Source organism: Nothobranchius furzeri, chromosome 8, assembly GCF_043380555.1.
Source record: "Nothobranchius furzeri strain GRZ-AD chromosome 8, NfurGRZ-RIMD1, whole genome shotgun sequence".
NCBI classification, from domain to species: Eukaryota; Metazoa; Chordata; class Actinopteri; order Cyprinodontiformes; family Nothobranchiidae; genus Nothobranchius; species Nothobranchius furzeri.
In genome coordinates this window covers 39,179,618-39,201,506 of record NC_091748.1, presented here as the reverse complement: position 1 = coordinate 39,201,506, position 21,889 = coordinate 39,179,618, and the positions used below count along the sequence as shown (strand labels likewise).

The 21,889-nt window shown below is 47.4% G+C and overlaps 3 protein-coding genes across 7 annotated transcripts in view; 1 reads left to right on the top strand and 2 right to left on the bottom strand.

Annotated features, from left to right (window-relative positions):
• palld (palladin, cytoskeletal associated protein) overlaps positions 1-18,856 on the top strand; it is a 111,916-nt gene extending 93,060 nt beyond the window's left edge. For 3 of the 5 annotated variants that reach the window (XM_070554015.1, XM_054734868.2, XM_054734867.2), the window contains exons 11-22: positions 9,997-10,677; positions 11,292-11,436; positions 11,689-11,790; positions 12,628-12,666; positions 13,579-13,800; positions 14,964-15,113; positions 15,819-15,907; positions 16,468-16,600; positions 17,777-17,984; positions 18,071-18,236; positions 18,318-18,451; positions 18,532-18,856. In XM_070554015.1, the coding sequence (XP_070410116.1) occupies positions 9,997-10,677; positions 11,292-11,436; positions 11,689-11,790; positions 12,628-12,666; positions 13,579-13,800; positions 14,964-15,113; positions 15,819-15,907; positions 16,468-16,600; positions 17,777-17,984; positions 18,071-18,236; positions 18,318-18,451; positions 18,532-18,692 (2,230 nt within the window). In that variant the 3' untranslated portion in view covers positions 18,693-18,856. Of the gene's footprint in view, positions 1-295; positions 423-9,996; positions 10,678-11,291; positions 11,437-11,688; positions 11,791-12,627; positions 12,667-13,578; positions 13,801-14,963; positions 15,114-15,818; positions 15,908-16,467; positions 16,601-17,776; positions 17,985-18,070; positions 18,237-18,317; positions 18,452-18,531 lie in introns of those variants that run through there. The other 2 variants (XM_054734869.2, XM_015975634.3) reach the window with 2 other exon arrangements.
• On the bottom strand, positions 2,821-7,019 carry LOC139071486 (uncharacterized). Its single transcript, XM_070553986.1, has 12 exons — positions 7,001-7,019; positions 6,885-6,945; positions 6,297-6,625; positions 5,961-6,201; positions 5,705-5,913; positions 5,273-5,665; positions 4,897-5,241; positions 4,249-4,857; positions 4,033-4,209; positions 3,729-3,905; positions 3,537-3,681; positions 2,821-3,481 (listed from the first exon to the last, which is right to left on the bottom strand). The coding sequence occupies exons 1-12, from the start codon at positions 7,017-7,019 to the stop codon at positions 2,944-2,946; spliced, it is 3,243 nt and encodes a 1,080-aa protein (XP_070410087.1). The 3' UTR covers positions 2,821-2,943.
• On the bottom strand, positions 18,831-21,317 carry LOC139071501 (uncharacterized). The gene is made up of 5 exons (XM_070554000.1): positions 21,299-21,317; positions 20,561-20,661; positions 20,216-20,488; positions 20,082-20,171; positions 18,831-20,037 (listed from the first exon to the last, which is right to left on the bottom strand). Exons 1-5 carry the CDS (start codon positions 21,315-21,317, stop codon positions 19,477-19,479), a joined length of 1,044 nt encoding a protein of 347 aa, XP_070410101.1. The 3' UTR covers positions 18,831-19,476.
• Between the last annotated feature and the right edge of the window lie 572 nt (positions 21,318-21,889).

Here is a 21,889-nt window from a genome sequence, read left to right as displayed (position 1 = left end):
TGAATTTCCCCACTGTGGGATCAATAAAGTATTCTATTCTATTCTATTCTATTCTATTCTATTCAAAAACCTCCAGAGGGTGTTTTTTTTTACAATCAAGTTTTAAATTCTTTCAAAAATGAATAAAATTTCTGCATATTTTGCCTCACTTCACATCCAGTTCATAAACTGCTTTGGTTTTAATTTGAAAGAGAAAAGCTTCCAAATTATCGTAGCCTAAACTCTTATTTTGGAAGTGACCGGCTCTTATTGTGAAGGGGAGGAGCTCTCAGACAGACTGACTCATGCAGGAGGAGAGGGAAAGCGGCTGCCTCTGTCACTGTCTGGCTGCCCACAGCTATATAGGCTGCTGGTACCTGACACTGGCACACAGCTCGCGTCTCTGCAGGGATTAATCAGCACCAAACATCACAACTCCAAAGGTAAAAAAGAAAAACACTTGATTTCTTTAATCAGCTGAGAGTTTTCTGGAGCAAACATGAGCAATAATGCTTAAAGGAATGGCATTCTTTCACTTTTATGAAACTTTTGCTCAACTTTCCTAGATTTTCTGGGTTTTTAGTCACAAGTTCTATTTAAAAAGCCAAAAAATCAGGTAGAATGTGGATTTTAGGATGTTTTCTTGCATTTGAAGCTTACAGAATGGGTTGTTTTATTTATTTTAGAGGGGAGGACAGAGAATGCTGAGTTTGATTCATTTGTCTGAGGCTCTAATGCTGCTGAGGGCAGATGCGTCCCTCTCTGGGACTTTACCAGAGTTAGTTTGTTAGTTCCCCCCCCCAGCCTTGTGATAAACATGTGTTTGTGTGTTTGGGTTGGGTTGGTTTGTCTGCGAGCGTCTCGCTGGAGTCGGATGGATTAGTTAACACAATAGGGTCTCTTAAGCGAAAAAGCTTGTGGCTCTGACTCTTCTCCTGACTGGTTTCTTCACCTTTTTTTGCATCTCTTCCTTTTCTCCTTCCACTCCTGCTGCTAATCCCATTTGATGGTGATGTCTTTCCCACTCCAGTCCAAAGAAGAATGTCTTCAGCATTCCTGTTGCATAGAGAAAAAGTCAAAGAAAGAGGAATTTCCCTGGGACAGAGGGAGAGGAGTGGGGAGGAGATGGATGAAGGTGTTACTGAATGCAGTGACAAAAGCACCTTTTTCACTCAGATTTGAAATATGAGTCAAGTCTGAGTGAAGAGAGGAAGGTAACGGTGTAAGAGGAGAGGAGAGGAAAGAAAGAAGGAAAGTAGGGCAGGGGGAAAGTGGGGGATTGGAAGAGCCGTGAGCTGTTGGTGTGGCTGGAGCAAGAAAAACGCTCTGTGCTACGCTTTAGAGAGAGGGGGGTAAGAAAACAGTCTGCTTCTATTTTATGTGGTGTGTGTGCAATTAGAGGCACAAAGAACGAGGAGGAGGAGGGCAAGAAAGGATGGCTGCACCGGGGAAGGAGTGAGGCTGGGAATAAGTTAAAGCCAGAAGAACAAAGCTGGTAGAAGATATCAGCAGCATCACACAAGCCTGTAAGCACCAGTTCCTCCCTCCTGCATTCCTTCAGTTATTATATACATTAGTTTGGAGTTTGTTTTTACTAAACATTAATACAACCATCACAATCGATGAAAATATTTTTAAAAATGTATTTCAGCTTCAAACTATTGCAAAAACAGCTCCATCAACAAAAAGACCATGATTAAGATAGCTTTGTCCCATTTTAAAGGATAGAAGTTCACCTCCACCCTGCCCAGTGCATGGAACTGTGGCAGAATGAGGGCAACACACACAGGCAGTGTATGACACACCCTAGAAACATGTCTAGAATGTTTTCAAAATTAATCCCACAAACTTTGTAAACACTCCTGAAAAACTAATTTAGTTATGCACTGACACCCCACAGGTCTGCCAATGTTTTCCCTGATCAGCTAAATGAAGTTTGATTAGTTGATTGTCTGAACATTAATAAATTACTTTGGTGAAATAATTCAGCCTGTGTTACATAGTAATCTATATTGAGTCTAGAGCAATACATGTAATGTTGGTCTCATCATTTATGTCCTTGTTAGATTTACTTACGTCTCAATAGCTCGAATGATGTAAATCGGTGCCTGGACAATCATAATGTTTACCTGGAAAAATGTGTTATTATTGACAGAATATAATCATGATTATTATGGTTTTTGTTTTTGCCATAAAGCAGTGTTACCATAAAGACCACAGAGTTTAGTATTCTGGGTTGGTATGACCTTAAGGTGACACGTTTTTAGAAAGATGACGCAGAGACATTAGACGTCATCAGAGGAGACGTTTAAACATGCAGGATCAGACTGATTACTGAGAGTTTGTCAGACTGATCCGTCACTTTGTCGAGGTTAACGGACGTCTTCTGCTCAAAAGCTTTTCACAAGCGTTTACTGACACACTGCAGCAGTGATGCAACAGTCACGAGGTAACCAGTAGGTGTGTGTGTGTGTGTGTGTGTGTGTGTGTGTGTGTGTGTGTGTGTGTTTAAGCTGTATACACACTATTTTTGCGTTCCAACCTTCATGATTTCATCTCTATTTTCGTGAACTTGCCTCTGGGCCAAACTCCAGAATGACCTCGCGTGTTGTTTTTGTGCTGTTGTTGCGATACTGAAGCTAGATTTCAGTTTTCAGAGTTAAAAATTACCAAAAGGGCAAAGGTCAAGTTGTCAGCAAGACACAGAGGTGTTTGTAGCAACAGCCACTCTGAGGTGTAGCGCAAACACACACCTGAAACCACACCACAGGGAGGTGAATCTCCAAGCACAACCAGAACGCTCACAAGCAGACTCTCCTAGAGAATCATTGTCCTCATGTTGTTGTTTACAGAAGGAAACCCCTCATTACGGCCGATGTACACTCAACAATTTCCTGCATACTTCCTGTCATCAGCTAGCGAGCCTAATAAAGCGACTCTGTCGTTTACAGCCAGCTGCAGAGCTTAGGAGGTGGACGGCAGATAAAGATGGCTCCTGGCCTGTTTGGAGATTGGAATGAGGATGGTACTCTGGTATTCTGGTACTCTGGTATTCTGGTACTCTGGTATTCTGGTACTCTGGTACTCTGGTACTCTGGTATTCTGGTACTCTGGTATTCTGGTATTCTGGTATTCTGGTACTCTGGTATTCTGGTATTCTGGTACTCTGGTATTCTGGTATTCTGGTACTCTGGTACTCTGGTATTCTGGTACTCTGGTATTCTGGTATTCTGGTATTCTGGTACTCTGGTATTCTGGTATTCTGGTACTCTGGTATTCTGGTACTCTGGTACTCTGGTACTCTGGTATTCTGGTACTCTGGTATTCTGGTATTCTGGTATTCTGGTACTCTGGTATTCTGGTATTCTGGTACTCTGGTATTCTGGTACTCTGGTATTCTGGTATTCTGGTATTCTGGTACTCTGGTATTCTGGTACTCTGGTATTCTGGTACTCTGGTATTCTGGTATTCTGGTACTCTGGTATTCTGGTACTCTGGTACTCTGGTACTCTGGTATTCTGGTATTCTGGTACTCTGGTATTCTGGTACTCTCCTACTCTGGTACTCTGGTATTCTGGTACTCTGGTATTCTGGTATTCTGGTACTCTGGTATTCTGGTATTCTGGTACTCTGGTATTCTGGTACTCTGGTATTCTGGTATTCTGGTATTCTGGTACTCTGGTATTCTGGTACTCTGGTACTCTGGTATTCTGGTACTCTGGTATTCTGGTATTCTGGTATTCTGGTACTCTGGTATTCTGGTACTCTGGTATTCTGGTACTCTGGTACTCTGGTACTCTGGTATTCTGGTATTCTGGTACTCTGGTATTCTGGTACTCTGGTATTCTGGTATTCTGGTATTCTGGTACTCTGGTATTCTGGTACTCTGGTATTCTGGTATTCTGGTATTCTGGTATTCTGGTACTCTGGTATTCTGGTACTCTGGTATTCTGGTATTCTGGTACTCTGGTATTCTGGTACTCTGGTACTCTGGTACTCTGGTACTCTGGTATTCTGGTATTCTGGTACTCTGGTACTCTGGTATTCTGGTACTCTGGTACTCTGGTATTCTGGTATTCTGGTACTCTGGTATTCTGGTATTCTGGTATTCTGGTACTCTGGTATTCTGATACTCTGGTATTCTGGTATTCTGGTACTCTGGTACTCTGGTATTCTGGTACTCTGGTATTCTGGTATTCTGGTACTCTGGTACTCTGGTACTCTGGTACTCTGGTACTCTGGTATTCTGGTACTCTGGTATTCTGGTACTCTGGTATTCTGGTACTCTGGTACTCTGGTACTCTGGTACTCTGGTATTCTGGTACTCTGGTATTCTGGTATTCTGGTATTCTGGTACTCTGGTATTCTGGTATTCTGGTACTCTGGTATTCTGGTACTCTGGTACTCTGGTACTCTGGTACTCTGGTATTCTGGTATTCTGGTATTCTGGTACTCTGGTATTCTGGTACTCTGGTATTCTGGTATTCTGGTATTCTGGTACTCTGGTATTCTGGTACTCTGGTATTCTGGTATTCTGGTACTCTGGTATTCTGGTACTCTGGTACTCTGGTACTCTGGTACTCTGGTATTCTGGTATTCTGGTACTCTGGTACTCTGGTATTCTGGTACTCTGGTACTCTGGTATTCTGGTATTCTGGTACTCTGGTATTCTGGTATTCTGGTATTCTGGTACTCTGGTATTCTGGTATTCTGGTACTCTGGTACTCTGGTACTCTGGTATTCTGGTATTCTGGTACTCTGGTATTCTGGTACTCTGGTACTCTGGTATTCTGGTACTCTGGTATTCTGGTATTCTGGTACTCTGGTACTCTGGTATTCTGGTATTCTGGTATTCTGGTACTCTGGTATTCTGGTACTCTGGTATTCTGGTATTCTGGTACTCTGGTATTCTGGTACTCTGGTATTCTGGTATTCTGGTACTCTGGTATTCTGGTATTCTGGTATTCTGGTACTCTGGTATTCTGGTATTCTGGTACTCTGGTACTCTGGTACTCTGGTATTCTGGTATTCTGGTACTCTGGTATTCTGGTACTCTGGTACTCTGGTATTCTGGTACTCTGGTATTCTGGTATTCTGGTATTCTGGTACTCTGGTATTCTGGTACTCTGGTATTCTGGTATTCTGGTATTCTGGTACTCTGGTATTCTGGTATTCTGGTACTCTGGTATTCTGGTACTCTGGTACTCTGGTACTCTGGTACTCTGGTATTCTGGTATTCTGGTATTCTGGTACTCTGGTACTCTGGTACTCTGGTACTCTGGTATTCTGGTACTCTGGTATTCTGGTACTCTGGTATTCTGGTACTCTGGTACTCTGGTACTCTGGTATTCTGGTACTCTGGTATTCTGGTATTCTGGTACTCTGGTATTCTGGTACTCTGGTATTCTGGTATTCTGGTATTCTGGTACTCTGGTATTCTGGTATTCTGGTACTCTGGTATTCTGGTACTCTGGTACTCTGGTATTCTGGTACTCTGGTATTCTGGTATTCTGGTACTCTGGTATTCTGGTACTCTGGTATTCTGGTATTCTGGTACTCTGGTATTCTGGTACTCTGGTATTCTGGTATTCTGGTATTCTGGTACTCTGGTATTCTGGTACTCTGGTACTCTGGTATTCTGGTACTCTGGTATTCTGGTATTCTGGTACTCTGGTATTCTGGTACTCTGGTATTCTGGTATTCTGGTACTCTGGTATTCTGGTACTCTGGTACTCTGGTATTCTGGTACTCTGGTATTCTGGTATTCTGGTACTCTGGTATTCTGGTACTCTTGTATTCTGGTATTCTGGTACTCTGGTATTCTGGTATTCTGGTACTCTGGTATTCTGGTACTCTGGTACTCTGGTACTCTGGTACTCTGGTACTCTGGTATTCTGGTATTCTGGTATTCTGGTACTCTGGTATTCTGGTACTCTGGTATTCTGGTATTCTGGTACTCTGGTATTCTGGTATTCTGGTACTCTGGTACTCTGGTATTCTGGTATTCTGGTACTCTGGTATTCTGGTACTCTGGTATTCTGGTACTCTGGTACTCTGGTATTCTGGTATTCTGGTATTCTGGTATTCTGGTACTCTGGTACTCTGGTATTCTGGTATTCTGGTATTCTGGTACTCTGGTACTCTGGTATTCTGGTACTCTGGTATTCTGGTATTCTGGTACTCTGGTACTCTGGTACTCTGGTATTCTGGTATTCTGGTACTCTGGTATTCTGGTACTCTGGTACTCTGGTACTCTGGTACTCTGGTATTCTGGTATTCTGGTACTCTGGTATTCTGGTACTCTGGTACTCTGGTACTCTGGTACTCTGGTATTCTGGTACTCTGGTACTCTGGTACTCTGGTACTCTGGTATTCTGGTATTCTGGTACTCTGGTACTCTGGTATTCTGGTACTCTGGTATTCTGGTATTCTGTTATTCTGGTATTCTGGTACTCTGGTACTCTGGTATTCTGGTATTCTGGTATTCTGGTAATCTGGTACTCTGGTACTCTGGTACTCTGGTATTCTGGTACATTTACAACGCTGAAGTCTGGGTTTATTAAAGCAGCATGCTGGTGAAGAGCGAGTGCATCTGGCACATCTCACTGTTAGGCAGAGTGAAACTTCACAGGGCTGTAAAACACTCCTTCAATTATGTTCCTGTCAGGCTGCTCTGAGGTCTGTTTATTGTGCTTTCAGAAACTCCAGAGACAAATTTCCTCCAGACTGCATTTATCTTAGCCTTTTCTTCCTTTCTTCTCCTAAATAAAGAATTTACATCTTAAAGAGTGTCTTTAATGATGAAAAAGGAAAGACCTGAAGGCTTTGCTTGTTTACATCACCAGGAGTGGAGGCAGAAAAGAGGAAAAGAAGAAAGGGACAATGGAAGATTAATTCAGTCCTACAGTTGGAGCTGGAGGGTTTGCTCTGTGGAGCGGAGCGCTTTGTGGGCCAGTTGGCTCAGATCTAAACAGCAAAACAGAGCCGTTGGCATGACGACAGAAGAAAACGTTCCTTCTACTTGAACCCTGTTCTGCCATGAAGACGATGGAAGTCTCACACTTTCTTTTCTTATTCACAACGTTGCAGAAAACGTTTATTTTTTGCGGTCGCAGCATTCAGCTGAAGCCACAAAGTCTGGAAGGCTTTTAGTCTTTGGTTCATCCAAATCCTGAAGTGGATCATGAATCAGATGGAAATGACACAAGAGGTCCTTTTCATGCACAGAAAAACAAGGAGCAAATGTTTTTACGAGGGCTAGAAGCCAATCTGATGTGTTGAACTGGATTAATGGTACTCTGGAAGAATGGTGGAAGTTAATCAGTGCTTTTAATGGTTGCAAGAAAACAACTGCAGAGACATGAGTTGCATCTACTTTTGTTTCTTCTTTTATTTCCTCAAAATCTCCAACAAGAGCTGAGACACAAGAAGGTGTCAGAAGCACGCGATGACAGGCCTTTGAAGCTGTTCCTGCTGAGCATGGAGGGCAGAGAGGAAGAAGCTGTGAGGATATTCAGTGAGTTTCCTTTTTGCTGGAGCAGACGGGCGGGCAGGGTGCTTCTGCCTGACGCTCCCAGAACAAAGCCAAAAAAGGAATCAAACTGCCGCGGAGCGGAGCGCTGCGAGCCGTCGTCAGCTGCCAAACCATTCCTGAAAAAGAACTCTTTTGGTGGAGGCTTGAGACGGAGACCTGTGGGGAGTGTAAAGGAAAATGCACACAGAGGCAGACATATTGAACTGATTGTCGGGGAGGAGTACTCCACGTGGGGACAAGCTGGAGAGGCTGCTCGGATTAGAAACCGTCTGTTCTGGAAGTGAGAATAAAATCAAAATGACCGTCTAAAACAGATTAATGGTCTTGTTGCTGCTGGCAACAGAACCTGGAGGCGGGTTGAAACGGGGTCCGCTCTGACATATAAAAGATTGCTGAAGCGCCTCACTGATTACTCAACATCTGGAAAAGATTTGGGTTTGTGAACTTGGTGGACTGCAGACCAGCGTGCACCGCTGGGATGTACAGTATAATGTGAACAGTGAAGATCTCAGCAGTCTATAAGACAACACACACCGCTGTAGACTCATCCAGATTTATAGCTTTCCATGAAAAACCCACATCTTCACTTGTATCCTGTGGTTTCCACTGACATCCTTTTCTAAAGAGTCCACATTACACACATTTTACTAGTTCAGAATTTCATTTTAGATGGTCTTTTAAAAGGTTTTTGTGCTTTAATGTTCAAAATAATGTTTATTTGAGTCGGGCTGCAGGATTTTTTTAGCTCAAGACTCATTTTCCTTTTAGACAGACCCGTTCTGCTCCTACTAGTCAGATGAATACTAAAGTGTCAGAGCAGGTTGGGAAATTCGTTTACAACTACCACGGATGTATGCAGACCAGAAAAATCTACAGTAGAGTAGTGAAAGATGGTTTTTCATGGGAGACTAGAGTCTGGCCGTGGATTTCAGAGGTTTACAGAACATTTATATGAACACGAATGCAACAGAGTAGACCGGAAGAAGGAAACACGCGCCAGCCTTTCAGCTCACTCTGTGACTAAATCCAAAATTCATCATCATGACCCGTTTCTTACAAAAGACACGCCGACGATTCAGATTTGTTTACGTTGTGAAGGACCCACACCTGAACGCGTGAATCATTCTTTTATGCTTCATAGCTGCAACGCTCTGATAAAACATTTGTTCCCTTTTACATTTATCATGTATTTTCTTTTAAAATGTCAGTAAATTTCAGTGCCAAAGATAAACTGACTTAACACAAGATGCTGGTTTCAGTTGATTTCTTCCATTAAAGGCTGAATGAGGAACAATTCGACAAAAAGCTATAATCTAAAAAAACGATGCCTTTACGGGCGTTTAGGGGTGGGCAGGATGATGGTACAGTGTTGTTGTGATGGGCACGACGCCGGGTTTATGTTTACATCTACCAGCCAGTAGAGGGCACCATTGCGTTAAAAAGTCTGCTTGGCACAGCAAGGCCGGCACTGGGGAACGGCAGACTCGGCAGGCTTTGACATTAAATAATGTTATAAAACAAACTTATTGGTAGAAATGAGTTCTCTCCCTGTACGCTTCATCACCGGACCCGGTGCTGGCTGGTCACTTCCTGGGTTGGCAGTGAACCTGACGTCCCCGCGGTTGGAAACCTTGTGCAACTACAACCTCCACACACTAGATGCTGCTCTGGTGTTTGGTTCCTCGTTTAACCTTTAAGGAGGAATATCTACTCAAACCAGCCAGGTTCTATGTGAAAACGAAATGGACCCCTACGTTTAATAATCAGTCGTGGCACCCTCAGAGGATACAACCGCTAGCGGACGACAGTAGCATGCTGATGAGTCTCGTATGTGGAAGAAATGTGTCCCGTGTTTCATCTCAGCCCCACTGGAGGGTTTGACTTGTTCTCTCACAACGTGATGCAGGCTTTTGTGGGTTCTGTTAGCTAGCAGAAGTTATGCTCCCCTGTCTCTGTTAAACCGTGACCTTTGACCTTAACCCTAACCAATCCAGGCCTGCAGCACCTTAGATGTTCTGGGGTCTTTTGGGCGTGAATTTCTGTAAGAAGAAACAAGTCATGACGTGTTGGTTTTTGAGGTGGTTTAGCCTGTTTAGCTTCTCTTGGAGTGTTTTCATCTTTAGTCCCGGCTGCCTGGCTGTGACTGCAGCGCTGACCTTTAAGGGGCAAATGCGGCCTGCAGCCTGTTTGATCTGCTGTCAGCAGCTTCTGAACATGTTTCTGTTAAAAGCTGGATGCTGATAAACTATCAGCCCAGGCTGCTGGTTTCCTCCCAGCAAGCCTCTGGCCTGATGGGTTTTCACCTTCAAAGTGGAGAAAAAACAGTTTGCTGCTGTTAGCGGATCCCAGTCAGACCACTGGAGCTCAGCGATGCTCGGTTTGGTTTGACCCAGCCCCTCCCTGTCTAATATTAATCTGTAAGGATTGATTGATTTTTTGTTGTCAGGTCGGATGTTCTGATCCGTGCCTCCTCTTCCTCACAGGAACGCCTCCCAACTGAAGCAGCTGCAGGACCAGATTCTGTTGGAGCAGCAGGAGGCGGCCAACTGGCAACAGCAGCAGGAGCAGCAGAAGCAGGACCTCCCGCCTCCTCCTCAGCAACCACTTGAGGAACTACCTCCGCCTGCTCCACCGTCTCCTCCTCTTCCCCCTCCTCCCTCCTTCCAGGAGCTGGAGAACAGCACAGCCATGCAGGCCAGCACCTTTAACTACGCCCGGCCCAAGCAGTTCATTGCTGCTCAAAGCCCTGGCGGGGCCGCCTACATCACGCACTCCTCCGGTTCTTCTGGGTCCAGCCTGTCCTCCCCCATTTCTCCTCCCACCTCCCACAAGCCCTTCAGCAGGGTCGCCCTGCCTCCTTTCACCAAGGCGGGCAGCGTGGAGTCTCCGAGCTCTCCTTCATTCCCGCCTCCACCTCCACCCTTCCTCGGCTCCAGCAACGTGTCTTCTCCAATAGGTCCTACCCAGGATTTCCCCCCTCCTCCCCCTCCGCCCCCTCCACCTCTCTCCATGTCCCCCGCCCTCTCAGATGTATCCTCGCCATTCTCCTCTGTGCCTCCATCTCCTGCCTCCAGCTTTTTGTCCTCGGTTCTGCCCTCCACACCTCCTACCCCCGGCAGCCTGGCGATCAACAGCCTGGGCCTACCGAAGGGAAATGGGACTGTGTGAGTGACCCTCGCTAACACGGTTACACTCACAGCTTGTGACCTGAGTGAATTTACCTGCACGGTAGTGGGACGGCAGGAAAAGGGCATGTTTACATTTTTGTGCAGCACATTTACAGAAAAAAAGTCTCAACTAGAGCAGCCCTGATCCCACACCCAGAGGAGAAAAGTGTTGTGAAGGTGTTAGGGTCAAGAAAACCCACGACCTCAAAGCTAAAGATCAGTCAGTCAGCTGGTGCTCCTCTGTCAGAATCCATCACTCCAGGGAGCGTCTAGAATAGCTGATAGGGATCTGTAGATAACCCCTTCTGACGGCGTCCTCTGGGGGAGAAGCTCATTTCTTTCTCTCCGTCATGAGCATTCCACCTCCAGCTCTTTGCCAGCTATTTTTCATCAGCCTCTTGCTCGCGATTGCACTCCCCATCTCGCCCTGGCATTCCTGCAGCACTCACACACAGATAAGAAGACACCATGAGGAATGCAATAACTGGACGAGTCTAGATAAGCAAGGGGGAGTACCAGAGAGCAGCAGGAAGGAAGAAGAGAGGGTGTGCACTGCAGAGATGCCAAAACCTTTGTGGTTATTTTTTTGTTTTGTTTTGGGTTTTTTTCAGCAAAGCTTTCCCGAGGAAGTCCTCAGTCACCAAGACGCCGCGGATCGTTTCCGACTCAGACATCCAGGGCTCGAAGGACGCTGTCATCCAGGATCTGGAGAGAAAGCTGCGCTTCAAAGAAGAGCGCATAAGCAATGGGCAACAGGTGTGTGTGTGTGTGCGTGCGTGCGTGCGTGCGTGTGTGTGTGTGTGTGTGTTAACAAATTAACATGAGAACAATTAACCACTCGGATTCATCTAAGTGTTCTTAAACAAGTTTTAGAAATAATGTCAAAATGTTTTCACACGAAGCCTAAAAGCAGCACTAAGAAAATGGCGTGTGTGTGTGTGTGTGTGTGTGTGTGTGTGTGTGACTGACCACACTAACCTGCACTCAACTCATTAATCCTGCTTCCAGAGGTTAACCTATGAGGAGAAGATGGCTCGCAGACTGCTGGGAGCTGACAACGCTGCCACAGTCTTAAACACACAGGAAACAGAGGAGGAGCCTGTCACACAGGTATGGTGGCTCTGCTTCAGGACACACACACACACACACACACACACTCGCATGCACACACACACGTACCCCCCAAGAAGTCAAATCTTAATCAACTCAGATAAAAGTGACATCATTGTGGTAGCAACCTGAGACACGATCAGGAGACGAGCTGGCACGTCACCTGAGTGCAGGAAACAACGTACAACACTGGGACTGTGTGTGTGTGTGTGTGTGTGTGTGTGTGTGTGTGTGTGTGTGTGTGTGTGTGTGTGTGTGTGTGTGTGTGTGTGCATCTGGGCCCTGGAGGGGAATGACACACACACATCTAAAAGTCCCACAGGCATGGAAACATTCACCCACATGTCCACATCTGTTGCGCGTACACTGTATGACACAAACCCCTCCCCCTTCTGCCCTCTGACACGTTGCTGATGTCATTCCTATCTCATGATCCCCAGCTTTCCGCCACCCCACCCCAAGCGGCTGTAAACACAGCCAAAGAGCGCGCTAGGAAAGTGGGGTGTAAACACCGTGGAGTCCTCCATAAAAAGCTCTGTTTATACAAACTGCTGGAGGTAGCATGGAGCTAACGCGCTTGTTTGTCTTATTCTGAGCCAACGACCAGCTCTGTGGAAGCTCACGAGGACAGCAGCTCTCCCTAAAGCTGGTTCTGGGATAGAAACGAGATCAGAGCTAGCTAGAAATCTTACAAAAGTCTACCTTTGTAGCGATAAGAAAGCACAAACACATGTTTAATCCACAGGTAGGAGAGGAACTCAGGTGCTTACAGGTCTGAGCACAAACCTTTGACTTCACCAACACACTCAACCAAAAACTCTTCTTCCTTCCCACCAGGAAGAACGGTCAGCTGATGAAGATCTTTATCCTCAAAAGGTTTTCTTTAACCATTTCCTTGAGATGCTCTTTTAAAAATTCACGCTGTCACAAAAATCTCACATTGGAGTGAACCGTCAGACGTGCACTCCTCACAGGCTTCAGAAGCCCACATCCAACGCTGAAGCATGCTGTTGTTCTGCACCGTAACGCTGCCTCGGAGACTCGTCTGAGTTGGTTCAGGAGGACCAACGCCAGCTCTGCAGCTGTGCCCGAGGCCTGTCATTATCGGTGTGGTGTGTCATCGCGCTGAGCTGTTCTGCAGATGTTCCCCGCCGCTGCCCCCGCAGGGCGGTGAGAGACTGATGGAGAGGGTTGGATGGAGGAGCGGCTCATATGGGCAGACGAGAACTTGGGAATTGGAGGAAATGTGATCATTTGGGTGACAGTGAGGGTTCATGAGGTCACAGGGCTCACCGGGTTTACTGACCACTTTCTGCATGCTCTTTAATGTGTTCACCATGAATGAGTGATCTGCAGGGGTTATGATTGTCAAGTAATACATTAAAACAGCTGCAGTGTGCTGCATCTTCCTCCTCTACACAACTCAACAGCAAGGTGAAGACTTTTATCCCATTTAAGCTGGAAACTTAATTTTAAAAATCCAACTTTGAAAGATAAATCTAAATAATAGCGTTACAAATGCACGTTTAGAATCACCTTGCCTTCGTTATAGTGGCTAATTACATTTGTCATTACGTCAGATTGATCACATTTACAGTTTCAGACATAACTGCACGGATTTAGCTTTAATAGTAAAAATGTATTTCCATCTGAAGCTAAATTCTATAAAAGCATGTCTGCCCATGAATGTAATACTTTACAATCAGGACCCAAGTGACCGCACAGCCCCTTTCCTCCTGACCTTTGCCCTCCTTCCAACCTGCCGTCGGTTCTCTCTCTGGCTTTCAGGAATACAAAGTGTCCAGCTTTGAGCAGCGTCTGATCAGTGAGATCGAGTTCCGGCTGGAGCGTTCTCCGGTGGAGGAGTCCGATGATGACGTTCAACATGACGAAGACTCAGCCGGGCGAGGCGTGGCGCCCTCCTTTGACCAGAAGCTCAAACACTACAAAGTGTTTGAAGGCATGCCAGTCACCTTCTCCTGCGAGGTCAGAGGAGACCCCAAACCCAAGGTGAGTCGGTGGCAACCTCACACAAGAACCATGTCTGGAGTACTCACAGGTGTCTGAACCTTAGCCTAGCAAGCTGCTGGTGTGTGCGTGTGTGTGTGTGTGTGTGATGAAAGGCCATGTGGACTTGCTCTGAACACGTTAATGGCACCTTGATGGCGGGCCAAGAGTAGAAAAAGGTAAAAAAAAGAGCCGTAACATCCATCCATCCATTTTCAGCCGCTCAGTCAGGTCACAGGGACAGCCGCCTAAGCCGGGAGGCCCAGACTTCCCTCTCCCCGGCTACTTGGGCCAACTCCTCCAGGGGAATCCCAAAGCGTTCCCAGGCCAGCCGAGAGACATAGCCCCTCCAGCGTCTCCTCCTGGTTGGACTTGACCAGAAAACCTCAGCGGGGAGGCGTTAGGAGGCATCCTAATCAGATGCCTGAGCCACCTCAGGCATCTGTTGATTTTATCTCACAGTTTTCATTGGTTCACTTTTTCCCTTGATTTACACAGTTGTCTTCTACTAGAATGTTTCACCTTTTTTGTAATTTGAATTGCTTTTATTTTCTGATTTATTCTCTTTCTTTAACTTTGTACTGTACCATGTTCAGCGCCTTGGGCTTCCTGACAGGGTTGCGGAAGGCGCTTTATAAATAAAGCTTTGATTTGACCTCAACTGGTGTGAAGGAGCAGCAGGTCTACTTCAAGCCCCTCCTGGATGATTGAGCTTCTCACCCTATCTCTAAGGGACTCAGACACAGTGTGGAGAAAACTCATTTCAGCTGGTCTTATTCTTTCAGTCACTACCCAAAGCTCGTGACCACAGGTGAGGGTAGGAACGTAGATGACCGGTAAATCGAGAGCGTCGCCTTCTGGCTCAGCTCTCTCTTCACCACGACAGACCGGTACAACGCCCGCATCACTGCAGATGCAGCACCAATCCACCTGTCGATCTCACGCTCCATCTTTCCCTCACTTGTGAACAAGACCCTGAGATACATGAACTCCTCCACTTGGGCCAGGACCTCATCCCTGACCCGGAGAGGGCGTTCTACCCTTCTCTGGGTCAGGGCTGTAACAGTTACAATAGTTATGATGGAGACATTTTTCACTTGCACACCGTTTCCACATGAAAAGGAGGACTTAAACCTGAGCATGTTTCTGTGTGTGTTGCACCACAGGTTTACTGGTTTAAAGATGGAAAGCAGATCTCCAAGAGGAGCGAGCACTACAGGATCAGCCGAGACCCGGATGGTACCTGCTTTCTGCACACTGCAGCAGCATCGCTGGATGACGACGGCAATTACACCATCTTGGCAGCCAATCCTGATGTAAGAAGAATGAGAAATATTAAATTGCTTAACCCTCTGGAGGCAGGCGTTGCAGATTAGCACCGTTAAACCCACCCACCTGGTTACTCCACACGCGTGTTTCATGAGCATGCTTTAACTCAGAAGTTCCCCTGAAGGACTTTGTTGTTCGTCCTTTTATCGAAACTCATTTTGAGCCTGAGAGGGTTACACTGTTCAAAAGAATGACCACCCACCTCTCTCTAAACTAGGAACACACCAGATTTTAGCTTAATACGTGTAAAACTGACACTCATTGATGTTTTGCCATTTCTAACCCAGCTCCAGGTGGATTTTTAACTGGACTGACTCCAGAAGTGAATCAGTTTTAGATGAATATCCAATAATAATTGTACGAGAGTTTTGTTAAAACCCGCTTTGTGGTCCCTGAGATGTTTGGCTACCAAACACTCAAATACACCATCACCCACCTGCTAACAGGCGGGGATAATGAAAATGTACACACACACACACACACTGCCTGCAGCAGAACAGAACACGTACTGAGATAACGGCCACCAGCCTGAACAGGAAGAAGGCGTTGAATGAAGCAGGAAGTCACTTCCACCCTCAGAAAGGTCAAAAGTTTGTGTTCAACAGTTTGTTTAACAGCACTTTCCAGCTTTATCGGTCACATCTGATCTCCTCCTCTTGTGTCATCACCACCCCTGTGTCCCTCCGTCCCAGGGCAGGGTGAGCTGCACCGGCAGGATGATGGTCCAGGCGGTGAACCAGCGCGGCCGCAGCCCCCGAATGGCACCCGGACAAATGCGCCGGTGAGTTGTCAGGTTTTGGTGCTGCTGACAGATCCAAACGGAGAAGGCTGCGAGAGATTTTCAGAAATGTTTGCCTTGCTGGTTGGTTTGAGGAATTAAAGGTGATGACGGGGAACACCTGCTGGCTTTGCTCTGGCTGACATTGCTCCGATGACCTTGGTGTGCATTTGTTGACGAATCATCTCTGATGCTCTGAAGGTCATAAACCCACCTGTAAGCTGTCATCTGGGTGACCGTGCCCTGAGCAGATGAGGCCTACACGCTGTGTTAACAGTCGGTCTCTCACTCCTTTTCATTCCCATCCTTAGCTGATGTCACTGTTGATGTAGAAACCAGTTAGAAACACCGGAGCTGCAGTGGAGGCTGCTGCTGGTCACTGACACGAGGTGAACGGTGGTCAGCATGGGAACTTTTATTTTTAGACAAAAATATAAACGATGACATGTCGGACTTGCATAAAAACTAAAGTGTGGATTTGATGCTGATCAATAGTGACTCATTTAAAATAGAAAAGTACAAATGTACGTCTCATAATTAAATGTTTTAAATCCTTCTGCCAGATCCAGGTCCAGGTCTAGAGACAGCGGAGACGAGAATGACAAAATCCAGGAGCGTCACTTCCGCCCCCACTTCCTGCAGGCACCTGGTGACCTCATCGTCCAGGAGGGACGCTTGTGCCGAATGGACTGTAAGGTAAAGAGAACACACACAGCTCTGCTGCAGAAGCAGTAGAGGAGACCCAACTCTGGATAAGCCATGAAACATGGAAAAATAAACCTTACAAAATATAGAGTTTAATGTAAAGTAGTGTGTGTGATGCCTGGATGGATGCATGGCCCCACCACGCCGCTGCCTGTAATAAAGCAAAGAGAGTGGATCGCTCTAAAATAACTGGAGGAAAAGCCCAAACCAAGAGGTTAGTCTCAGTGATGCAGAAACCGTTTCAGATCCGCCCTTTACTCAGCGTCTAGAGGGAGGCCGAGTCAGCGCTGCCACAGAAAAAGTTCCCAGTTCTCAGCATTCCAGCTTCTTCGTGGAGAGAGAACAACAGTAGAGACGATGCTTCTCCGGGTTGTCGTGTTGATCTAAATGACTCGCAGCAGGCGGAAAACTCAGAGGTGTCGTTTCTCAGGGATCAGGTTTCCACATTTACTTACATTTGTGCTGATTTGGCACGTCGGGGCAGCAGCAGCTCAACAGGTAGAGCCGGTTGTCCAGTAATCGGAAGGTTGCAGGTTCGATCCCGGCTCCGGACAGAGAATTCTGCTGTTGTGTCCTTGGGCAAGACACTTAACCCCCCTTGCCTGCTGGTGGTGGTCAGAGGGACCGGTGGCGCCTGTGCTCGGCAGCCCCAGGGCAGCTGTGGCTACATGGTAGCTCATCCCCACCAGTGTGTGTGTGAATGGGTGAATGACACACTGTAGTGTAAAGCCCTTTGGAGTCCTGACTCTGAGAGGCGCTGTACACGTGCGGCTCATGTATCGTTTTCCTTCCGCTCCGTCGTCACCTCTCGTCCTTGCAGTTAACACAACCTGCATTAGTCTGTCCGACAGACGTTTAACAACATTTATTTACAGCTCATCTGTCTCTTTCTGAACTTTCCATCTGTGAAAGACTCCAAATCCTTAAACATATCTGCTGTTCCCTTGGAATTTCTGGGAATTCTGTCGGACTTGTGATCGGAGCATGTGGGCCTTGCAGGGCAGGTGTAGGGTTTCTCCCCTGTGTAGGTTACTCTCATGCAGGAAGATTACCCAAATACTGCTGTGTTCAGAATCCCAGTAAACACACACACACAAACACACACACACACACACACACAAACCAGCTGAACAAGAACTCACACATTTTTTTCCCAACCACCTGCAGGTGAGTGGTCTTCCCACGCCCGACCTCGTCTGGCAGCTGAACGGACAGACCATCCGCCCCGACTCCGCTCACAAGATGCTGGTGAGGGAGAACGGCGTGCACTCACTGGTCATCGAGCCCGTGACGAGCCGCGACGCGGGCATCTACACCTGCATCGCCAGCAACAGAGCCGGCCAGAACTCCTTCAACCTGGAGCTCATTGTTGCAGGTACACACACACACACACACACACACACACACACATGAATGATTCGGTTTCACGGTGCAGCTCAGTAATAAACTCTCCGCCCACAGCCAAAGAGATGCATAAGGTTCCCTCGTTCATCGAGAAGCTGCAGAACACAAGCGTCGCTGAGGGTCACCCTGTGAGGCTGGAGTGTCGCGTCACCGGCGTTCCTCACCCTCAGATCTTCTGGAAGAGGGAGAACGAGTCCTTCACACACAACACAGACAGAATCAGGTAGATGAATCTACTCTCAGTCACATCCCCACCCTAGCCTCTAAAGCAGCAATAATAACTACAATAAACTGCACCTCCCAGCATGCACCAGGACAACTGTGGTTACCTGTGTATGATAATTCAGCCAGCTCTGAAGGAAGACGCTGGCTGGTACACGGTTTCTGCCAAGAACGAAGCCGGCATCGTGTCCAGCACTGCACGCCTCGATGTTCACGGTAGGCCCAAACTCCTCGGCGACTCCAACTCCTTCAGAGTGGTTGGTCCCTGTACTCAGTCCTCCTTGTCTCATCTCCAGCTCAGTGGCAGCAGCCAAACCTCCCCAAGCCCAAGAAGGTGCGTCCCTCCACCAGCCGCTACGCCGCGCTGACAGAGAGGGGGCTGGACGTGAAGGCGGCCTTCTTCCCCGACTCCAGCCCTCTGCCGCCAGGAGGCCTGGTGGAAAGTGAAGATCTGTGAAGAACTGGACGAGGATTTGCAACCAGGACCCCCCCCCCCCCCCCCCCCCCCCCCCGTGAGCCGCCCAGCACCCCTGCGACATACCTAAAGACAACGAGGACAGAAATCCTGTCCACCACTGAACTGCAGAAACAAAAAGCAATGCGCTGGTGCTGCCGAGGTCTTCATGCATCCCCTTGTTCAGGAGCAGAAACTGTCCTTTAACGTGCCTCTCACTTCAGGAAGCATTCATAACAATGCAGCAAAGTCCCTATGCATGTTCAAATGGTGCCAGTCACACACACTAACTGTCAGTAGGTAGCACCTTTCACCAGTCACGCGCAGAGAAGAAACCAAAGAGATCCAGACTGTTTCTGTGGGCTAGTGCCGATGTCTGGTCTCCGTCCGGGTCTAGCTAGCGGAGCTGAAGCGTCCTTTCATTAAGACACAAGGTTTGTTTTAAAAGAGTGTGTGTGTGCGGATCAAGTCAAAGTGGTCTTCATGGTGGAGAACGTTCCTGAACAGTTCATATCTGACCATCTAAGCATCTGAACAGCTTTAATCTAAAACATGTTTACAGCTACTGTCGTTTATAAACCGTTTATTACACTTGCCTAACAGAATGTAATGGTCCAAGAGCAACAGCAGGCTAGTCATGATTTGTAAAGTAAAGTTTTGTTAGATTAGAGCTGTTTAAAGGCAGCAGATTCATCCATCCATCTGCAGCAATCCTTCCAAAGTCAGGCTGAAGATGGATCAGGTCCACCAGGAAAATCCAGACGTCCCTCTCCCCAGGGACACCCTCCTAATCCTCTCGGAGGATCACAAGGTGTTCCCAGGCCAGGAAGGAGTTCTGGATCCATCCTAGGACCTCCTCCCAGTGGGATATGTCCTCTAGAGGGATCCATCCTAGGACCTCCTCCCAGTGGGATATGTCCTCTAGAGGGATCCATCCTAGGACCTCCTCCCAGTGGGATATGTCCTCTAGAGGGATCCATCCTAGGACCTCCTCCCAGTGGGATATGTCCTCTAGAGGGATCCATCCTAGGACCTCCTCCCAGTGGGATATGTCCTCTAGAGGGATCCATCCTAGGACCTCCTCCCAGTGGGATATGTCCTCTAGAGGGATCCATCCTAGGACCTCCTCCCAGTGGGATATGTCCTCTAGAGGGATCCATCCTAGGACCTCCTCCCAGTGGGATATGTCCTCTAGAGGGATCCATCCTAGGACCTCCTCCCAGTGGGATATGTCCTCTAGAGGGATCCATCCTAGGACCTCCTCCCAGTGGGATATGTCCTCTAGAGGGATCCATCCTAGGACCTCCTCCCAGTGGGATATGTCCTCTAGAGGGATCCATCCTAGGACCTCCTCCCAGTGGGATATGTCCTCTAGAGGGAGGCAGCTAGGACCTCCTCCCAGTGGGATATGTCCTCTAGAGGGATCCATCCTAGGACCTCCTCCCAGTGGGATATGTCCTCTAGAGGGATCCATCCTAGGACCTCCTCCCAGTGGGATATGTCCTCTAGAGGGAGGCAGCTAGGACCTCCTCCCAGTGGGATATGTCCTCTAGAGGGATCCATCCTAGGACCTCCTCCCAGTGGGATATGTCCTCTAGAGGGATCCATCCTAGGACCTCCTCCCAGTGGGATATGTCCTCTAGAGGGATCCATCCTAGGACCTCCTCCCAGTGGGATATGTCCTCTAGAGGGATCCATCCTAGGACCTCCTCCCAGTGGGATATGTCCTCTAGAGGGATCCATCCTAGGACCTCCTCCCAGTGGGATATGTCCTCTAGAGGGATCCATCCTAGGACCTCCTCCCAGTGGGAAGCAGCTCTATCCGTAGGCGAGGGTTGAACCGGTTCAGCTCAGCTGCATCTTCGTCCCACCTGTGTGAAGATGAAGTCCTGACCCATCAGTCCACCGCTCGTTCTGTCCCAACCTGGATAAAGGTGGAATGTTTTTCCAGCTTTAGATTTGGAGGAGCTCACTGGTCAGAACGAACATGAAGGAATGACGATGGGAAGAGTGGGAACGACAAGTGGAAGCAGACCGAGGGAGGGAAGTGGTGATGTTTAATTCTGGTGATTCTTTTTTTCTTTGCTGGTTTTGTTTTTTAGACGCGTGAATTCATCCTCACTCAGAAGCAAAAGTGCTGTGAAGGTGCGCCTCTCTCTCTCTCTCTCACACACACACACACGCACGCACGCACACACACACGCACGCACGCACGCACGCACACACACACACGCACGCACGCACACACACACACACACGCACGCTCCCTATCTTTTATCTCTATATGAAACTAAATCCTGTTTCCTCTCCCAACAATCAGGAATTCGGCCAGGAAAATGAAGTTTTATAAATATATTTACTGCCTTAAATCACGTCAATTAAACACTTTTAATTCTTTGCATGTTACTTTTGGACACTCGTACGGTGCCAATCAGCTTTTATCTGGATGTATAAAACATAACTTTTTATTCAGGGGTAATAAACAATCAAAAATCAAACAAAAATGTAAGATTAAAATATATTTATATCTATTATTTTGCCTCCTCTGTGATACTTTACCAATTATACATTTTTGTGTCTGGTAGGAAGTGACATCAGCTGACATTTACAGCGCTGGCACGGCTTCATGCCATTGGACGCCTGTTTATGGACTGTTCTAATGTTATTTTAGGTTCAGAACTGTAATAAAATTTAAATTCTTGAGCAACCGAGTGAAATGTTTTCATCTAAAACACGCGAGGATGCCAACAAACACATTTTCACACACAACTGAAAGAGCTGGAGCTGAACACACCAGAGACGGAGGGTCTTATTGGGTTTTAGTGGAAGAGCTGCAGCTCTTCATTTCTCATCACATCCACACTGCAGGTCCAAACACACACAACAGTCCCAAAGCTAAGCAGAGCCCCCACCTCCAGCTGCAGCCCCACCAGAGGTGGGATCAGGGGCCCGGTGGCGGGGGCTATAAGGGGATCTCCCAGAGGGATGCAGAGGAACAAAACACGCGTGTCCGATTCGGCAGCGAGAGTTCCACAGTCACGGAAAAAACACCAACGGAGTTCAATCTTCTGGGCCTGGAGGTCTGAGCGGAGCCAGACACGGTGGAGTCGGCAGCATGAGTCACGATGGACCACCACACGCTGTGGCTGCTTAGGGTGACTCAGCAGAAAGACAGCGGAGGAAGGTGTGGTGTCGGTCTC